This window comes from Lontra canadensis, unplaced genomic scaffold, assembly GCF_010015895.1.
Source record: "Lontra canadensis isolate GAN:19392208 unplaced genomic scaffold, GSC_riverotter_1.0 scaffold59, whole genome shotgun sequence".
Taxonomy (NCBI): domain Eukaryota; kingdom Metazoa; phylum Chordata; class Mammalia; order Carnivora; family Mustelidae; genus Lontra; species Lontra canadensis.
The window spans coordinates 12,548,121-12,569,983 of record NW_022631053.1 but is presented as its reverse complement, the minus strand read 5'-3'; the positions used below and the strand labels follow the sequence as shown (position 1 = coordinate 12,569,983).

Here is a 21,863-nt window from a genome sequence, read left to right as displayed (position 1 = left end):
CTTTAATTTTAATTTAGTTTTCCTCAAGCTCTCTACTCCACCCCAATTCCCACTTTGGTATTGCTTTCTTATTCCTCCATGAAAATTGAAACCTTTGAAATAAAATATTTGAATTTCCCACCCCTCATTGAAAAGTATCTAAATCTTTACTACACTTGTCCTTACATATTCTCCATCCAGAGGAATAAGCATTTCCTTTCCAAAAATGGGTGTACCTCCTATGATGGCATTTTAAAGTACTGCATTTTTACAAATTAAAGGTTTGTGCCAACCCCGCATCAAGCTAGCCTATTGAGGCTGTATATCCAACAGCATTTGCTTACTTTGTGTCTCTGTATCACAAGATTTCAAACCTTTTCATTATCATATTTGGTATGTTGATATGATAGCTGGTCTTTGTTATTACTATTGTAATTGTTTTCAGTCACCATGAACCACACTTGTATAAGATAGTGAACTTAATCAAAAAATGTGTGTGTTCTGATTGCCTCACCAACTGGCCTTTCCCCCCATCTCTCTCCCTCACCTTGGTCCTCCCTGTTCTCTGAGTCACAACAGTGCCTAATTGACTTTAGGTCAATGTCCTCTAAGTGTTCAAGTGAAAGAGACATCTCTCACTCTCACACAAAAGCTAGAAAAGATTAAGCTAGTGAGGAAGGAATATCAAAAGCTTAGAGAGGCTGAAAGCTAGGCCCCTGGTACTAGCCAGTTAGCCAAGTTGTGAATGCAAAGGTACAGTTCTTGGGATTAAAAGTGTTACTTCAGGGAACACATGAATGATAAGAAAGCAGAACAGTCTTATTGCTGATATGGAGAAAATTTAGTGGTCTGAGGAGATCAGACCAGCCACAGCATTCCCTTAAACCAGAGCTTAATCCAAAGCAAGGCTCTAACTCTTTAATTCCATGAAGGCTGAGAGGGATAAGAAAGCTGTAGGAGAAAAGGCTAACGCTCTTGTTGGGGGCTAATGCAGCTGGTGACTTTAAGTTGAAGCCAGTGCTCATTCGCCATTCTGAAAATCCTAGGGCCATTAAGAATTATGCTACATTTAATCTGCCTGTGCTCTGAATGTTTTGCTGCCATCCAGCAAAGCCTGGATGACAGCACACCTGTTGACAACAGTTTACTGAGTATTTTAAGCCTTCTGAATGGGGACTCTGCTTAAGATTTTCTTTCCTATTCCCTCTGTCTCTCCCTGCTAGTGCTAGTTCTCTCTCTCTCTCTCTCTCAAAGTAAATAAATAAAAATAAAAAGAGAGCTGAGTCCTTCTTAATTTTAATTTTATAGAAAGTCAGTCACATCCTCAAGTTCCACTTCTAATTCAAGTTCTCTTGCTATTTCTACCAAATCTATAGTTACTTCCTCAAAGTCATCCATGAGGGTTGGAATCAACTTTCAAATTCCTGCCTATGTTCATATTTTGACATCTTCCCATGAATCATGAATGTTCTTAATGGTATTCAGAAGAGTGAATCATTTTCAGAAGTTTTTCAATTTACTTTGCTGGGATGCATTACAAAATTCAACATCTGCGACACCTAGAGCCTTATGAAATGTAGTTCTTAAATAATAAAACTTGAAAGTCAAAATTGCTCCTTGATCCATGGGTTTCAGAATGAATGTTGTGTTAGCAGCCATGAAAAGAACATTAATCTCATGCACGGCTCTGTCAGAGTTCTTGGGTGACCAGGAGCCGTGTCAAGGAGCAGGAATATTTTGAAAGAAAGCATTTTTTTCCCGAGCAGTTTTTCTCAACAGAGGGCTTAAAATACTCAGTAAACTATGTTGTCAACAGATGTGCTGTCGTCCAGGCTTTGCTGGATGGCAACAAAACATTCAGAGCATGGGAAGATTAAATGTAGCATAATTCTTGTTGAAGATTTTGTGAAGATTATTGAAATGACAACAAAGGAATTAAAATATTACATCAAGTTCGGTTATAAAATAGCAGTAGGGTTTGGGAGGATCGACTCCAATTTTGAAAGAAGTTCAATTGTGGGTAAAATGCTGCAGAGAAATCTTTCATGAAAGGAATAATCAATCAATGGGGAAAACTTCAAAGTCGTCTTAGTTTAAGAAATGGCCACAGACACCGCAGCCTTCAGCAACCACCACCCTGATCAGTCAGCAGCCACCAGCATGGAGGCAAGATCGTCTACCAGCGAAAAGGTGATGACTCGCTGAAAGCTCGTATGATGGTTAACATTTTTTAGCAATAAAGCATTTTTAAATTAAGGTAGGTACGTTGGATTTTTTTAGACATAATGCCACTGCACACTTAATAGGCTATATAGTATAGTGTAAACGTAACTTTTACAGGTACTGGTAAACAACAAAAAAACAAAAAACAAAAACCTCATTTTACTCATTTATTGTGATATTCATTTATGGGGGTGGTCTGGAACCTAACCTGCAATATCTTGAGGGATGCCTGTAATCCCTTTATCTCTGCCCCATCTTCATCTCTTCTCCCTTACGCTGACTTGATGCGAACATGTATCTCTTCTCCATGGGCATACATGCATTCGTATTCCTCATGCTTCTTCTTCTTCATGTTTTATTCTTGAATTCTCTGCACCTTTGTCTTTGGTGACTCCATGCTTTCACACTTCCCAGATGATTTATTCTCAACCACTGTCATTTTCTCCTCTTTATCCCTTCCTCTGCTCAGTTAGAAATCTTGCTCTCTTGCAGAGTTCCTGCTCTGGTTCCATTCTATCCTCTTCCTCCCTTTTTCATGTATTCTATATGGGATAATTTCTTCTCCCATTAACTATCAGTGATTCCTTAATTTATATCACTGGCCTAGGTTTTTATCCTCAGCTTTAAGCTCAACATAAAGCTTCCTAATAGAAATCTTCATTGGGTAACCTCATAGGTAACCCATGTTTAGTGAGCCTGAAGCTAAATTCATTCTTTTTTGTCCCCATTCACATGTCCTCCTGAAAAATTCTGTTCTATAGAATGACAGAATACACTGCATCCTTTCTTCCTATTACATCTACTAAATTTCTCAGTGTTACTCCATAAATCTCACATTCTCCTTACTTTCATTACACCTACTTTAATTAAGGTCTTACTGTATTACGTCGCTTTCATTTTATTTAAAGTAGCTGTCATCAGCTTTAGTCCTATGAATCTAGGTAGCCAGGCTTTCTCTTTTACAACCAAAAATATTACCAAAAAGATAAAGCAGTGACTCAGTATGGCCTGTTTTATTATTGCTACACCAAAGGGGAATTCTTTAGAACATTGTTACCACTACAAACTGAGTGATGCTGAAAGAGTATGAAAGGAAATGAGATAATTGCAAGAAAATATTTAAAAAATTACCTTTAGAAAAAAAGCTGAGTCTGGGGCCCCTGGGTGGATCATTGGGTTAGGCGTCAGACTTTTCATTTCTGCCCAGATCATGATCTCAGGGTCCTGAGATCATACCCCATGTCAGGCTCTGCACTGAATGTGGAGTCTGCTTGAGATTCTCTTTCCTACTCCCTCTGCCCCTCCCTGCTAGTGCTGGCTTTCTCTCGCACTCTCTCTCTCTCTCTCTCTCAAAGTAAATAAATAAAAATAAAAAGAAAGCTGAGGCCTTCTTAATTTTAATTTTCCCTGCCTCTTATTATAATGTTGACAATCATATTCCATTTCTTCCCCGCAAAGTAAAAATTCCTTGCTAATATATTTAGCCTAGTTTATTTGGGTATCAAGCAAACATTCAGGTTTAGGCTTCATGCCGTATTACTTTGGTATGAGGTGCAATAAAATCATTTTGACTCATACAAGATAGGAAGTGACTTTAAATGCTTCCCCCAATATTAACATTCTGTTTTTTATAACAATTTATCATCATACATTACAAAATTCCATGAAAATTCAACTGCTTAGGCTGAAAGTTCTCTCCATATTCAAGCACAAAATCTTGTAGTAAGTTAATGACTATTACTGTAGTAATCAAACAAACAGCATTTTTAGCCTGAGAGCAATGTTTCTGGGCATCTTTATATTTGTTTCCATCTATTTTTGTTTACTACCATCTTTTCTTTCGTTATCTAGATAATTCATTTATTCATCCACCAAGTATTTTTTGGGAACTTTCTACACCAGATATTATTATTTGAATAGGCGCAGTAAAGGATGAAAGGAATAAAAAAATTCATGTCCTCTTCTTAGTTGGGAGGAAAATATTCCCTTATTTTTTACCACTTCTAAAATATGTAAGAGCATGGTCTAGATTCTGTCACTATAAATTCAAATATTAGTCAAGTATGAAGTTATTTAAACAACTGTACCAGATCAGGTATTTCATTAAAACTTAACTGGCTCAAGAAAAATTCTCATTTCTAGATGAATTTAGATTAAAAAAAATAATCCCATTAGATTTTCTCTCATATTTGACAGGGAGTATGTCACCCAAAGTATCTTTTGAGATTGTACAAAATACCACACACTGTGTTAGGTGTACAACACAAGTTGGTTGGTTATGTATTGATTTATTGTCAGCAAAACTCAGACTAAAGGAACAATGGGATAAATTAAATCCTTGCCATTAAAAAGTGTCTCCCACAGAGTAGCAGCAGCAAAAGCAACACCTGGGAGCTTGTTAGAAGTGCTGAATCTCAGGTTCATCCCAGGCCTACTTAGTCAACATTTTATCAAGATCATCAGATTATTTTTATGCACAAACAGAATTTGAGAATCACAGACTAGAGGATGAAGAGTCAACATCTGGATGAAGATACACTTGAGCCTAGAAAAGCCTCCCCAAAGGACACGGTTACATACCAACGTTTGGACATGCAACATAAATGGACGGGATTCCCCCGGAAGCCTGCTAAAATACAAGGAGGTTGCGAAATGAGGCAGGCGTAGGAGACCTTAAGAAAGATAGAGCGTGTCACCAATGAAGTAATCTTTTATGAGACTCTGTATCCTATTCTCATAACTATTGCTCTGTGCTTTGATGTAAGGGGAAGCTCTAGCGGTAGCTTGTTTCCCTCAGTGATTTGCATCCATCACAGCCCTAGCTGTTTGCAGGTAGGTCTGAAGGCAGAAATATTTTTTATTTTGGTATCTCAGTGTCTGTACACAGTTGGTGCTCAATAAATATTGGATGGTGAAGGAGGAATCATTGTTTAATGAAGAGAGCATGCTTACAAATCAGAAGAAAATTGATTCAATTGTGAATCCTACCTGTTACTGCTGTGGTAACTTTGGCAAATTATATAATCATAATAGATATCAGTTCTCGCATTTGTATACTGGGGACAGTTCGCTGAAAGTGTGGTTGAGAGTACTGATTATGATTATGAATTATGTCAGTATTAATAATGGTGCTCAAATTCTTCTAGTATTTCCCTTAACTTCCCTTGCGCAATTGAGTCAAAACAATTAAATTAGATGTTACCCTCAAGGTAAATATATACATAGCATTTGATTTTAAATAAAATTTATAATCCGTTATCACTAAGATTTGTACATTAAAAATGTGAATTTTATAAGTAAAATATACATCAATAATGTTATTAAATAAAAGGAAAATATATTAATACTAGGTATGGAATGTCTATCGGTATATCTGATACTATTTGGTGAGATTAATCTTTTCTGTTGATTATTAATCAAAAGAATAAAAGGTGCTATAGAAGAATTTTTTTTTCCTTTTTAGTAAAAGATAATAATAATAATTTATTTCCTTTTAGCTTTGGCTCCAACTTTTGAAATGAATCCTATGAAGAAGAAGATCTTGGCTGCTAAAGGAGGAAGGGTCATAATTGAATGCAAACCTAAAGCAGCACCTAAACCCAAATTTTCGTGGAGTAAAGGGACAGAGTGGCTTGTCAATAGCAGCAGGTCAGTTCAAAAAACAGAAATCTGATTGCAATTTACTGTTCGGCAAAGTTCATTTTAAAGAGGACTTTAAAGAGGACTAATGTAAATGTTGGTTGTTCTAACTTTTCTCCACAGAAACTATCATAATTCTAAGATAAACAGAGGTGCTTACCCTTCACTCTTACTATCTGTTATCATCAGTGTTCAGTTTCTAGGTTTCTGTAATTTATAAGGAATTTAGAAAATTGAGACTCAGAAAGTTTTGGTAAATTGCCAAAGGCCTCAGGAAAAAGATGAACAATAGGAAATAAAATATGATCTCTGGGGGTGCCTGGGTGGCTCAGTAGGTTAAAGCCTCTGCCTTCCACTCAGGTCATGATCTCAGGGTCCTGGGGATCGAGCCCCATATCAGGCTCTCTGCTCAGCGGGGAGCCTGCTTCCCTCTTTCTCTCTCTCTCTCTGGCTGTTTCTCTGCCTACTTGTGATTTCTGTCTGTCAAATAAATAAATAAATAATAAAATCTTAAGAAAAAAAAAATGAGGGAGACAAACCATAAGTGACTCTTAATCTCACAAAACAAACTGAGGGTTGCTGGGGGGAGGGGGGTTGGGGGGGTGGGGTTATGGACATTGGGTAGGGTATGTGCTATGGTGAGTGCTGTGAAGTGTGTAAACCTGGAGATTCACAGACCTGTACCCCTGGGGAAAAAAAATATATGTTTATAAAAAATAAAATTAAAAAAAAAAAAATGATCTCTGACTTCTCCCCTCATAGCAAAGCCTTCTGCCGGGAATGGCCAGCAATCCCCTACCGATGTTTGAAAGATGACTCTGAACTTTGCTGTGAATGAGAGGAGAAGGCACAGGGGTCAAAGCTCAGAAAGACCCCTCGCTCTTCTTTGCTTCTGCTTTTACTGATCCTTCTGGATAATCACAAATCCTTATCATTGTTTCTGAAGCACTTGATGTGCGACTAGGGGTTTTACTGAAACTAGGAGGATCTGTTTACAGGAAAGATAAGATATATTAATCTGCGTGTTCTGCTAAACATAGCCTAAGAAACAATGTATACATCTCTTAGATCACAGGGCCACTGTTTGGGCTAAGAAAGCCTAAAGAAAGGCAACTCCCTGAGGCATTCCAAGGGCAGAGTGATCACACAGGTCTGGCATTCCAAAGGCTGGTGCCCTTCTCTGGAACCTTCCTTCACCCCCACAGCCTCTGTGTTACATTTAGCAAGCCAGGTATTATGGTTGATTTCATGCTCTACATTAATCCCAACAGCCTTCTGTATCCATTTATATTTGTTTTAATTTTATGCAGTTAGCCTATTAAGTATTTCAATGGGAAAAATTTTAATAAAGGTGACTTCAAGAATAAATCATTCCTTCCCATCTTTTTAAATTAACAGGAATTTCTCATCTTCCTAATAAGTACACCATTACCTGCTTTAAGATAAAACATAAAACTGAAGTCCCTAACAAGATAAAATATTAAACTACTTCCTAACAAGTAGCCTGTTGGTAGTTTTAAAATAAAACATAAAACATAAAACATGTGACTTGTATAGTATTTATTTAAAAGCCACACCAAATGGTTTCTTTAAATTTCCTAGAAGATACGGTAATAGTACTAAAGTGCTAAAGTATGGAGAAAAGAAAGTCAGGATAGGAAATGGGATGTGAAAGTGAGGGAGAAGGAAATATTCCAGGCAGTGATAGAATCATGTACAAAGGGCCTGGTGCAGAGAATATAAGTGAATATGGTGAAGAATGTAAGACCTAAAATCAGTATGGTTTGTCCTTAGAGGAGAATGGAGAAGAGTTTTAAGGGATGAGACATAATAATCCAGATCATTAATAATGTTTTTTGCTAGGGGGCTTTAACCTCATCTTTGAGTAATGGCATTGGTCTAAAGGTGTAAATAAAAGAGGAAAATGTAGATTTTGCCTATTAAAGGAATATTCTAGCTCAAGCGTGTAAGAGACATTCTTCACAACAATCTAAAAAAGTAGGTAAGATAGGTATTATCATCTCTATTTGGATGTATCTAAAAGCTGGAAAGGTTAAAGTAGCCTTCTGACAGTATATTGATAATCTCCAAACTGAGCCCTGAACTTGTGGAATGAACCCGACCCAACACGGTTCTCTTATTAGGAGGATCCCAAGTATGGCTGTGTATTGGACAAAGACAGGTTGGGTTGGGGAGAGGGAGTACACAGGAACAGCAGTTATTTCCCTGAACAGATTAACTTTAAAAGGGAATATGCTTGACTAAGTTTTTAAGACATCAGCAACATGATGCTAGAAGAATCAGTGTTAAAGGGAGAATTAATTTGTTTGATTTTCTGATGAGACATTAATAATCAGACAATAAGCAATGCAAAGATATGATCAAAAGGTAGTCCCATTTCTAGGTACTTACTCCTGCAACAAAATTGTGGCACAGCATTCCCCTTAGACCCACCATTAACTCTCTCCCCTAAATGAAAAAATAAAAAAAATCCTTCTCTGACTCTGATAAGGACTAATGAATGCTAGGAGCCTCTCCAACCAAGGGTTTTCTCAGAACCATGTTTCATGGACTTGTTTTTCCTAAATATCAACATGTATTCAAAAAAGGAAAAGAAAAGTCTAGTTCCTAAAATCTTACTATTTTAATCCTGTCAGAATATTTTTAGTCTTTGAATCAAATTGTATTATTTCTTGACAAAAGAGTCTATAAATCCAGTTTTTGTTCCCTACTTTAATCCATTAATATTCAGGTTATAAGAACCACTTTATTTATTTTTTTAAAGATTTTTATTTATTTATTTGACAGAGAGATATCACAAGTAGTCAGAGAGGCAGGCAGAGAGAGAGGGGGAAGCAGGCTCCTTGCTGTGCAGAGAGCCCGATGTGGGGCTCGATCCCAGGATCCTGAGATCACGATCTGAGTTGAAGGCAGAGGCTTAACCCACTGAACCACCCAGGCGCTCCTATAAGCACCACTTTATAATAGATATGGTATTTCATGTAAAAATAAAGTTAAATGTTGTAAAATAGCATGCATAAAGAAAAGTTCAACAAATAAATTATTTTTAGAGAAATAAAATATTTCTGTTTAAAACTAATATCCAAGGAATAACTTGAATAACTGTCTTTTTAAGCCTGACTGCAATCTCATTCTGATTAATGTAATTACAAAAAATGGTTCTGCATTACAAAGTTACTACAAGCACTTGATTGCCTTGTAAAATGGTTTTGCCATGTTTCCAATCAGTAGAGAGGAAACATAAACCTTGAATGGTTCTCAATCGTATGATTTTACTTTGGGCTAAATGATACACTTTCTACAACAGAATGTCTTTGTAGTTGTTCATTTGATATTCTATGGTCTATTATCAGTTTTGAAGTGATCTTTATCTGAGCCATTTATATGAGAGTATCTCCAAAATTCTTTTCTTCTCTGGAGTTAGTATGCTTTCACAGTTAACAAATAAGATGGAAGGATAGGTAAGTCGGTAAAACCAAAGTATGTCTGATGGAATGCATATTAGGTGAGGAAATCTTGGAAGCTGGATGGGATGGAGGGTGACAAGACAGCAACAGTGCCTTGTGTGTGCACATGTGTGCATGGATGCATACAATACTAACCAGAATTATCTAGCAATTCTTTGCTGAAGGTGCAAAACCCTGTGAGATTGTCCAGCCTCCACGGGAATCAAAGGACTGTGGCTCTCACTCTGAGTGAAATGGAAAGTTCCTGGAGGGAGTTGAGCTGGAGAGTGCTGTCACTGAGCAGAAGAGTGACATGGTGTAACTTATGTCACTTAGGTCTTCATGTTTGGCTGCTATGTGGAAAAGAGACTATAGACAGGAAAAGGTGAAGCAGGAGGCTAGTTAAAAACTACTGCAGTAGGGCGCCTGGATGGCTCAGTGGGTTAAGCCTCCTCTGCCTTCGACTCAGGTCATGATCTCAGGGTCCTGGGATCGAGCCCCACATCAGGATCTCTGCTTAGCGGGGAGCCTGCTTCCCCCTCTCTCTCTCTGCCTGCCTCTCTGCCTACTTGTGATCTCTGTCTGTCAAATAGATAAATAAAATCTTAAAAAAAAAAAAAGATTCTCTCTAAAAAAATACTGCAGTAGACCAAGAAAAAGGTAAAGGTGGCTTTCTAAAACAATTTGTCAATGCTGGGAAAAAAAAATATTATAAACAAAGGCTAGGATGTTTCTTTCTTTCTTTTTTTTTTTTCTTTTTTCTTTTTTTTTTTTAGGATGTTTCATCTTAAAAAAAATCTTATGGTCAAGTAATTTGTGTAAAACTTAACAATCAAAAGACAGTGTTTGAACTCTTAAGAACACTAAAATGTTTCATTAAATTTTGTGAGGAATGTATTCCTTTCACTTGAATAGAATACTCATTTGGGAAGATGGCAGCTTGGAAATAAATAACATCACAAGGAATGATGGTGGTATCTACACGTGCTTTGCAGAAAATAACAGAGGGAGGGCTAATAACACTGGCACTCTTGTTATTACAGGTAAGAAACCCCTTGATCAATATTGTTATTTTCTAGTTTAATAGTGCTGAGTTTCTAAAATACTATAGGACATGATTCACCACTAAGCTTCTAAGACACTTCATGTACTGATAAGTTTCCATTTCAAAAGCCTGTGGGGCAAATCTCTTGCTTCATGAAATTGTTCCTGGAATTTGAATCTGAAAACATCTTTTTCCCTTTGCTCAGAGAAATAAAAATATATATTGATTTTTATTCTTTTAACATGCTAGAAAATATGGTATCTAATATATTCTTCAATTGTGCTTTCTTCCTTTTTTTTTTTCCTAATTGTATAGATCCCACAAGAATTATATTGGCCCCAATTAATGCTGATATTACTGTTGGAGAAAATGCCACCATGCAGTGTGCTGCTTCCTTTGATCCCGCCCTGGATCTCACCTTTATTTGGTCCTTCAATGGATATGTGATCGATTTTAACAAAGAAAACATTCATTACCAGCGGAATTTTATGGTATGTGTTTTAAGTTTCATCTTATTGACATTCCAGTGACCCTATGTGACTGCATCTCCTATTACTATAACCATTTATGATACTGAAAAAAGGGCAAAAAAAAGCTTTTCATGGATTTCCTTATATCAATCATAACACTCCTAAACCTTTTTAAAAATGGCAAGCTATAAGGATTCTGGTAGAGATATAAATCAATAAATATTTATTGAGCTTTAGGTCTATTTTTCCCTTAATTATAATTTTTATGTTGATGTGTACTATCCCTCATTGTATCTGTACTCTAGGTGCTAGTGCCTTCTTATTCATTTTAAATAAGGTAAGAGCATAGGACTTATTCTTTATTATAATGATGACTTTAAGGCATTTCTCTTTTCTTTGAGGTTCAGAAATAGACAAAATACCTATATGGGAGGGTTTGGAGAACTAGTCCATGTGATTTTTAGAATGCTTAAATGGCTATATTTTATTTTATTTTAAGAATCGGAAAGCGTACATGACACAAGTCCTATAAGTAAGCATAGTGCTGTCCTTTATAGAAATAAAGAAAATAGAGGGAAAAGACTGGGAAGTAGTGCAGGAATATTGACCGATAACATCAGTGGTATAAGGTAAGAATGGCCTAGGTTGCCATGAATAGTTGACAGTTGAACAACATGCTAGATGCTCTTCTGTGTGGTTTTTTTTCAATAAGTACAATACTGTAAATATTGTAAATATCCTAAACTCTGTATTGTTCAAGGGTCAGTTGTATTTAAAAGGCAAATTGACCACTGTTCCTACCTGCCTGTTCTCTAGAAAGGCCATTGGTTAGGAACCTGAGAGCATATGCTTACTGAAGAAAACTAATTTTAACTTTAGAAGTCAATTATTAGTATAGAAATAAGAGTTTGAATTAACTCAGTAAAATAGTAATATAGTAGAATATTTAGGATATTTAAAGTCCTATGAAATCTGAAGATTGATATATACCTATAATAATCATATCCTTTCAAATTGTCTAGCTCTTTAATTTTTTTTTTCTAGAATTAAACGCTTTAAAAGGCAAAACAGGCTTTCAGTCAGGTTGAGTGAGACTGATTTTAACTAGATAGAAACATTTCTTGTTACATTTTTATTAGTTTAATAAAACAACTACCCATGCAGTAATGAATGTTTATCCTTCTACATGTTAACTATAAATTCAGTTCCTTTCATTTTAATCTAACAGATATAGCTATAGCTATAAATTTACAGCAAATCTGCTGATTGTCTTTCAGTTTTTTTTTTAAAGATTTTATTTATTTATTTGAGATAGAGAGAGAGTGAGAGAGCAAGCATGAGCAGGAGACAGAGGGAGAGGGAGAAGTAGGCTCCCTGCTGAGCAAGGAACCTGATGCAGGACTTGACCCCAGGACCCCGGGATCATGATCTGAGCTGAAGGCAGATGCTTAACAACTGAGCCACCCAGGCACCCCCATCTTTCAGTTTCTAAACCAAACTTACACTTTAAAAAAATAACAACTGGGAATTGGCAGGGAACTATTTTAACATTATACCCTGTGACATTTTTCCTTATATGTCTGAAAATATTTTGATATGCTTAATCATAAGTGTTCCCCACATTAGTAAAATTGGCACTGGTATCTTTAATAATTTCTTCAAATTGTGTTTTGTTTTACAAGTAAAGCAAATACTACTTAGTTTTTACTCATTTTAAGGAAAGCTGAGCTAAACAAAGATCTTACTTAAAAAATAGACTTTTGAATTTGCTTAGTTTCTTGGTGTTATATATTGAGTAATTTCAACACTATCACAACCATAGTTCATACAATAGCTACTTAACAGCTGCAACGAAGTCTATGTAAATAGATTTAGGGGTATACATTGTCCTAAATTAAGCTGAAACTTCGTATGTGGAGCTTATGTTCTTCAAAATAATCATTACGTTATATTTGTTGATGTAAATAAACATTTCCAAAAAAAAAAAAAAAAGAAAGAAATTAAGAAAGGAAGAGAGAAAAAGGAAAGGAGGGAAGGAGGGGGAAAAAAAAGAAGGAAGAAGAGCCCCATGGTTTAAAAAGAGAGGAAAATAAAGAAATACTGGAATAATAATTAAGAAGTAAATAATAAATTGGATCTTTTTTAATTATGTTATGTTAGTCACCATACAGTACATCATTAGTTTTTGATCTAGTGTTCCATGACTCTTTGTTGGCCTGTAACACCCAGTGCTCCATGCAATCCGTGCCTCCTTAATACGCATCACCAGGCTCACCCAACCCCAGCCCCTCCCTTCTGAACTGGATCATAAAAAACATAAAAGACTTTGGTGATTACTTACTGGACTCCTTTTGCTGTTGGTAGATCCAGAGGTTCATGTACTTGACCCTCAGCTAATCCAGTGCAGAACCTAACTGCGGGCCCATGCTCTGACCTCCTGAACTCACATTTCAACTTCGGTCCACCAAGTAAGATCAGCAGTAGAAAACATGTTCACTGGCTAGATATGTAACTTAATTGACTAAAAATATCAAATGCACATTTGTAGCACATTAGATGGGCAAGTCGATTCAGTTCTCTAAATAGTTAAAAAGAAACCTAGAAAAAAATTTATTTTAAAATATGTTATTAAACTTAATTCTGTCTTTTGAACCTCAGACCTCGAAAGCCTTCTCTTATATCTTCCTTCTCTTTCAAAGCAAACTTCAAAGTCAGACTTCACTGCTAAATGCACCACATGAAGTTCGAGTAAAAACACTGGATGTGTTTGATCCATCTTTTGGTAGATCATCCTAATGAGTAATAATTGATGTTGGGATCATTAACAGATCACTCTCAGAAGGAGCAAATCTTCCTACCTCAAGCTTCATGAATCCAAACAATGAGAATGTCAGGCACCGAGGACAGCAAATGCAAAGGAAGGAATATTACTGACTTCATTTCTCTATTATTCAGACTGCATGGACAAATGTGTCAGTACATAATTTTGGGGAACTTCTTAAATAATGTTTTGATATTTTACTTGATCCTGACAACATTTCAATTAGTGATTATCATTTGTTCATTTAAAAATATTGTACTGAGAGGCACCTGGGTGGCTCAGAGGGTTAAGCCTCTGCCTTCGGCTCAGGTCATGATCTTGGGGTCTTGGGATAGAGCCCTGCATCGGGCTTTCTGCTCAGCAGGGAGCCTGCTTCCTCCTTTCTCTCTGCCTGCCTCACTGCCTACTTGTGATCTCTCTCTGTCAAATAAATAAATAAAATCTTTAAAAATATTGTACTGAGCATATAGTACAAGCAGGAACAGTGACGGGCAGTAGGGTAAATAAGACACTGAATAAGATAAACACAGGCACTAATCCAGAATACAGTAGAGGTCCTGTGTGACTTTAAAATTCAAATGTAAATAATTTGATAGCTATTAAAACTGATATTGTTATCATCATTGGTTTTAATAAGTTTAGTTGCTAAAAGTTAATATCAGAAGCTCTAATTAATGAAGATAGAGTATATAAATCAAGCTTTTAGGCCTTTCATTTCAACAAAGTAAGTCTGTGTTTTCCAGTTTAGTTTCAATGATGAATTCTATTCAGTGTCAGGTATACTTTGATTTTAGCTTGCTACTCTGACTTTGACCACCAGGTGGCAACCTTGCATAAGGCTTCAAATTTCACAGTGTGGACTTATTGGGACTGGAAGCTTTATGAAATTAAATAAATAGATTTTCCCATAGTTAGGTCTAAGATATATGATTATAGGTGACTTAAAAATTTCTACTTTATACTTTTTCAATTTTATTCATATAATTATCATGAAAAAACTATATTTTTTGAAGAGGTACATTTCTTTTAAGAATTTATAGTTAGCTCCCCCAAAGTAAATTGTCATTATATTTAATGATCCTGCTTCATGAAAAACTCTTCTGAATGAATCACTTAAAAAATATACGGATACTAATTTTAAAGCTATGTGTAAACACTTAATATTAATTATAGAAAAAAGTAAGTTAATTATCTAATTTACCTGTTATGTAATTTATTCTTCCATTTTGTCAAAAACCATTCACTTAATGATATATTATTATGTAAACAGTTTCAGGAATTGTTTCATTTGAACTTGAACTTATGCATAGGAGGATATTAAGAATATATATAAATAAATATACATCATAAATTTTAAAATTTGAAGCTTTGATACAATAAGCTTATAAGCAGTTTATCTGGCATTCTTTTAGTCTATCAAAGTTATGGGGCAAATACTAAAAAGGAGTAACTCTTCCTACCTCAAGTAGGTAGGTTTAAAGTCCAACTACAAAATAGCTTATATTTTGATTTTCCAGCTCAATAGGTTTTTACTTTCTTAGAGTCAATACTAAAGACAGAATCATTTAAATTATCAGTTTAATTTATAACTCCTTTTATTCTGGAAAGGATTTAGGAATATCCACCAAAAATTACAGATTTGTAATATACCATTTTATGCCTCTCCCATGGTGATGCCTGATCTGTGGAAATTACTTTTTTTCAATGGCCGTCTAACTTTTCACATCTCCTTTGAGTTATTTTCTTCCAACTATTTAATAACAATCTCCCTGTCAGAGCCATTATCTTAGTTAACCAAGAGTTAAACTTTCCAATTCTGATTATTGCCACTATAATATCTTTTATCCTTTTATCTTGACACACAAATGTTAACATTGTAATTGAGCAAGAAGTTCTTATGTGTCTGTTTTGAATTCATAAATAACATCTGAATTGTTCAGAGGCTCTGCCACAACCAGTCCTGGGTTCTGGGCTGCATTTTGTCACTTCTTCTGTGAGACTGAGCCAGTGATTACGCCTTTCTAAACTTCAGATTTCCCTCTCTAATATTTTATTAATAATTCACTTACTTCATTCAGGTTGCTTCACTGGGTTTGCAAAACTGCTTGCTTCATAGTATTTGGGTGAGGATTCAATAGAGAATGCTTATAAAGTGCTTGGCACAAGTTCTGGCAGATTGAAGGCAGTTATTATTAATATGGTATATAATAGAGCAATCATTCCCAATTGAAGTTTCCAGAGGCTATTGCATACAGGGTTTTTTTGTTTTTTTGTGGTTTTTTTTTTTTGTCTTTTTGTGTTTTTTTCTGCTTACAGATCTCAATTTTCTTTAATTTTTGCACTGCTGCTACACTGGGTACCTAATCTGAAACAAAAATTTCCAGTCTTCCCTTGCCAGGGGCAATGGGAGAGGTAATGATAGTCAACATTTATTAAGTGCTTTCTGTTTGGCCAACATTAGACTAAGTGTTTTTCCTGTGTTTCTCAATTGATCTTCACAGCAGTCCTCTAAAGAACACAGTTATAGTGATTTTTCTCAATTTTCAAAATGAAAAAATAAAGGTTAGAAAGGTTAAGTAATTTGCCAAAAGTAATAGTACCACTTGTTGGTGACAGGGAAGATTTGAAACCAAGGTGGTCCAAGTGCAGACGCTGAGGCCTCGCCACTCTAATTTCTAGTCCACTGGTTAGCACTCCTGTCTGTGCTGCTTAAATAATCCCCCTCCCATTGTTTGAAGCACTCTAAGACCCTACTGTTCAACTCCTAATTTATTCTATAATTTTGTTTAATGTACTTTTTACATTCACTCAAGGTTGTCCAAATTACTTCATTCTCCTTATACTATTAGCAAGTTTTGCAATACATTATAAATCAAGTCTGCATAGTTTCAGGTGGTGTTTAGTTCTAGGAAATTCTTTATGATCTCTTTTAGGTGGGTAGGCGTATGTGTGTGTTTGCAGGTACATGGAAATGCTTTGTTCTGCCTATAGAGAAAACACCATTCAAAACAAAGGAAGACAGATCTCTTACCCTAAGGTTTTCTTTTTAAAATAAAATAGTAATTATATGGAATGTATCACAAAATTGTGCTTAAATTTAAGACATACATATTTCATATTAGAATATATTAGGAATTTGAACAGAAACTTTGCTTCTGCACATCCAAAGGGAGAGAGTAGAGGGACAGGATGAGAGATAGAGTGGAGAGGGAACAATAATACTAAAAATGTTATTGGATCTCTGTTACTGCTGAGTAAGAAGGTGAAGATTGCCTGGAATTGTAGAGTAGAGGTTGGAAAAGAAAAGGAAGGTCAGGCCATAATCCAAGCAAAGGAAAGGATCAAATTGGAGCTTAAGGAAGTAGAACAGAAGACCAGTAGCACAGTGAGATGATGTGAGCCCTAAAATAGTGGTTCTAAATTGGGAGCAACTTTTCTCCCCAGGGGACTTGGGCCATATGTGGAGACAAGTTTGATTGCCCCCACTATGGGGAGGTGGGGGGAGGGCTGTGCATTATGGACATCTGTTTAGCACAAGTGCAGCTAAACATCCTGTGAAGTTGAGGACAATTTTCCACAACAAAGGATTACCTGGTCCACATTGTCAATGGTACCAAGGTTGAGAAAGGCTACTCTCAAGGAAGGTGAAAAAAGAGAGACTCGGGAATAAAGAGACTGGCCACTGAAAGGTTTTAAGCATGATGTGTTAGAAACAAAGAGAAATTATATTGTTTTGAGCAGATGAGAGTGCTTAGAACAACAAAAAATTATAGGAGGCTGACTAAAACATTTTCCAAAATAGTGTGAGTAGCAGAGGATGATAGATTTCATGTGTTTTGTAAATTTAAGACTCAAATTGTGGTGGGCAGTGGAAGAGAGAAAGAAACATGTAAAACATATATAGTCCCCTGACATAGTTCTGTGACTGCCACAAAACTCACAAAGGCATTCTACCAGTTGCCAAATCCTTTCTCTGCTCTTATGAGTGATTGATTGATAAGCATTAGAACATTCTGATAAGCAGGTAATACATTCTATTATACTTCAGTCTGTCAAAACATGTACCTTTACTGACCCTCCTTTCACTAACAAACCTTTACTTACACTTAGCTGTTTGTCTTTTATTTGCTATTTTCTACCACGAAACACGAAGATAGGTATCTATGCTCACTAGTTGTGTCTATATACATGTGTTGACTTCTTTTAGATCATCATACTTCCTATGTGCAGACCATGTCAGCAAGGGCTCTTCTCTAGCATAATACCCAATAGTCTGGTCCTTAGTAAGCATCTGTTGATGTCAGTGCTAGTAAATGGATTAGGACATAGAACAGCAAATCTTTGTTCTTCAGAAATGAATTGATTTGGAAGAATCTCCAAAAATTCATTCAAAGTTAAAGTCCCCTTTGTTGTACATAGAACTCCTTACATACTCCAACATCACTGCAATAATTATTGTGGCAAAATATAGGACATATTTAAAATAAAAAGTGGGAAAAATAAACATGTAATCTTTTAGTATCTTAAGAATTTTATAATTTTACATGTGGACTTGGATGTTTTATTTATGATAGCACACTAGAAATACACGATTTCATCATGAGCTGGCATACCCCAAAAAATCTATCTAATTTTTTCACTTTGCTTTTAAGAGTAGAACATTAGCTAAACATCCGGAGTTTTGTTCTGGTTTGGCCTTTAATAGATTATATGACCTTGATCAGGACAGTCATTCTGAGCCTTAGGCTTCTCATATACCGTATGAGGAAGTTGGGCCACATCAGAAGTTTTAAAATAAAAAGAACAATTTTTTAGCAGCAGAATCCATTCTGCAAAGAGAATTTAAATCAGAAACCAATAAGTAAAAAAGGTGAAGGCGAGGTTGCTCCGAGTAAAGAAATTGTGTGTGTGTGTGGGTATATGGGTAGGAGACTACAGTGTTCTGTCATGAGGACTCTCGTTTCTTTCTATTCCACAAAACTTCCCATCTGATCCCTTCCTTTTACAAGTGATCCCTGAAGATCTTCAAAACCCCAAGGCTAATGGGAACCCGTGTAAAAACCATTTGAGTTAATATCCAAGTTTACTTTCAATTCTAAAATACTGGTTCTAAATCCAAGGCTTTGATGTTTTTGTCCATCAGTCAGAATGATTACAGGAAATGTTCTTCTTTTGGAAGTTTAATTTAAAGTTGTCCAAGTGATCAAAATTGGACTCCTCAGCCATCAAAATAGCCAAATTTAAGAATATTCAACTTTTCCATTAATTCTACAAATACTTGGTGATCTCTTAATAATAATTCTAGACCACTTTCTTAATTTACCTAAGTTTTTATATTTATAATGATATTACTTCATTTTCATAATATTTTTAAGTTGTACCTTTAAAAATATTTTTCACATTCAGGCAATCTTAATGCTGAAACATTACTTAAAATAACACTAACTTGAATATTAGGTAATATTAGGAAATTAGTGTTAATTATATTACATGTGGAAATGGTTTTGTGATTATGTAAGAGAATGGACTTTTTGGGAGATTCTAATATTTGAGGAATGAAGTATGATAATATCAATAATTTGTTTTTCTAGGATTCAATAATAGATGGACATATTGTATATAGAGACAAGGAAGGATAGAGCTAACTAGCTAACTAATTAGATAAAGCAAACTAGGTAAATTTACAAATTTTTAATCTAATGCCTGTTATTCAGGTGACCATACTATTCTACTATTTTTCCTATTTTCTTACATTTAAACCTTTAAATAGATCACAAATTTAATAATTAGATATGTAAAATGATAACATTGTATTCTTTCTGCTATGAGAAGCTACCCATTTTTACCTACCAAACTGTGAACTTAAATCCCATTGTCTGTTTCATGAAACAGCATCTTGGAAACAATTCAACCTGGTTAAACCAGTAATATGTGTTGACTGTGGAGCCTTCCAGCAGCCACTTCACTGAAAATCTCTAATTCTTTGTCTTTCAAATGGAAACACAGTGATGCCTAGGTGGCTCTGTCAGCTGAGCTTCCCATTCTTGATTTAAGGTCAGGGCATGATCTCAGGGTCATGTAGTCATGGTCAGGGTCATGGGATATGGAGTGCTCCACACCAGGGAGGAGTCTGCTTGAGATTCTCTCCCTCTTGTTCTGCCCCTCCCACCTCTCGCATGCAAGCATTCTCTTTACTCTCAAATAAATAAATAAATCTATAAAAAATTCAATAAAAGGGAAACATAAGTAGTATCTCCCTGAGCATTATAAAAGTTGAATAAGAAAATGTAGGTGAAGTAGCTAGCACATTGCCAGACATCTAAAAGACACCTAATCAATTAGATCAGGTATTCCCAGGAGTTTGGGAGTAGTGCCACAGAGGCAGCAGCAGTAATGCAAGTAGCAGAAGCAGTTTTCATAGTAGTATTAGTAGCAGCAGAAGTAGTCTGTCAACAGCAACAGTATTAGCAGCAGGGGTGGCTACTGTTAATAGTAGTAATGCATCCTCCTCCTTAAAATAGGATTCAGAGCTAGCTCGCAGAGCTGCAGTCAAGAGCAAGTGAGTCTGCACACATAGAATATTTATTTATAATAGTCCCTGGTACCTCTGAAACCCTCGCTAAGTATTTGCTGTAAATCGTGTTGGTGATGCTGGTGGTGAAGTTTGTGGTTATTCCTTCTTTAATCCAACAAACCAAAAGTAAAAAAAAAAATGTTTTTCATAGATAGAACATGTATCAATCATATTTAATAGCGTTTGCTTATAAGTTTCTAGAATATTTTTTTATAAGATATTCTTTCCTTCAACCTTCTATATCTGGCCCTTGCTTCTGAGCTGCAGTGGAACAAAGGAGATGTTTTTGTTGATAGACAGCTATTATGAGCCATAAGCTTTAGCTTGACCTTGTATGTAGCATCTGACATATTTCTTTGCTCATTATGATTCATTCAGTTTGTTAATAGAACTTGGTAAGTTAGATTCATTGATACTGCAGGGATGATTTGTAGAGTTAGTTCATGGGGGAGGGGGAAGAAAGGAAGAGGCATTTGGATTTTGGAAGTCTTTTGATTTAAATTTGGGAAATTTCTAAGTGGTAAACCACATCTATACTTTGGAACATCCCTGAGTTGTGCTATCACAATTTCCAGTATGTGATTCAACTCTCCTCACAAGAAGGGAAGCGTTTTGTAATTCAGCCAAACTGTGGTTTTTTAGTGAAAATATAGAGAGCATTCGTATCTAATTTGTGGCTAGAATGTGCTGAGGTCCATGATCTTTACTTGCTGTGTAAGCGTTCTGTCAACCACTAAGAACCTCAGCTTCTCCTGAGGTATGGAAGGAGCTATTACCATTTATAAAAATTTCAGGAAAGCTTTTATATGTACACAACTATATTGGAAATAATATAGTATGTTTTTCCTTTGCTTTCCTTCTTGAGATATTTCAGTGCCACCTTTACTAAATATAGAGCAAATGAAAATAAGGGTTAAAGTTGCTTATTATTACTTTACACAAGTAGTCCATCATTACCTACCTACCTAAGTCCTAATGTTTAAAGCAGAACTGACATTTAAAAGTACTTTAGCAGTGAACTTTTAGACTAGTTTAATTAAAAGTTTACAGAGTTTATTTGGAAGATTCAAAAAGTATAAATTTAATATAATATTTTAAGACAAAATAATTTGTGTTTTTCATTACATGTGAAAAGTATAAAAATTATGACCACATTATTTCTCTGAGAATAAAATAAGTGAATATGTAAACAGCAATGTGTTTCAAACTGAGAGTCTGGGGGGGGAAAGATACCAATTTTATTAAGAAAAAAAGAATATTAGGTGTATAGAATACAGATATTTTATAAAAGGCAATTATAGTCTCACAACTTGCTTATTTTTATATTCTTTTTCTGCCCTCAATTTTTTTTTTATTGTGAGGAGTTGAATTAAAAAAACATTTTAAATTTCTGAGGTGTTTTATTTTTTTAATTTCTGTCTAATCACATGACTCCTTAAAATAGTGTGAATTTAGCAACAGGATTATCTTTCACTTAGCCATAGGAAGCAACCAAAAAAGTGAGTTCACATAATGAAAGCATATAATAGAACTAACTGCTTTTTACTTCTATGCAAACATTATTTTCCCCAAATATAACTTATTATCTTTGTCATAATAACTTAAAAAGATTTTACTTAGTATCTTTCCATTACTGAATATTTAG

The 21,863-nt window shown here is 35.4% G+C and overlaps 1 protein-coding gene across 3 annotated transcripts in view; it reads left to right on the top strand.

The window, feature by feature from the left end:
* The window catches only part of CNTN1 (contactin 1), a 346,709-nt gene that overhangs the window by 215,599 nt on the left and 109,247 nt on the right, over positions 1–21,863 (top strand). For all 3 annotated transcript variants that reach the window (XM_032877020.1, XM_032877021.1, XM_032877022.1), the window contains 3 exons: positions 5,700–5,850; positions 10,224–10,351; positions 10,669–10,844. In XM_032877020.1, coding sequence (XP_032732911.1) covers positions 5,700–5,850; positions 10,224–10,351; positions 10,669–10,844 — 455 coding nt within the window. The remainder of the gene's footprint in view (positions 1–5,699; positions 5,851–10,223; positions 10,352–10,668; positions 10,845–21,863) is intronic.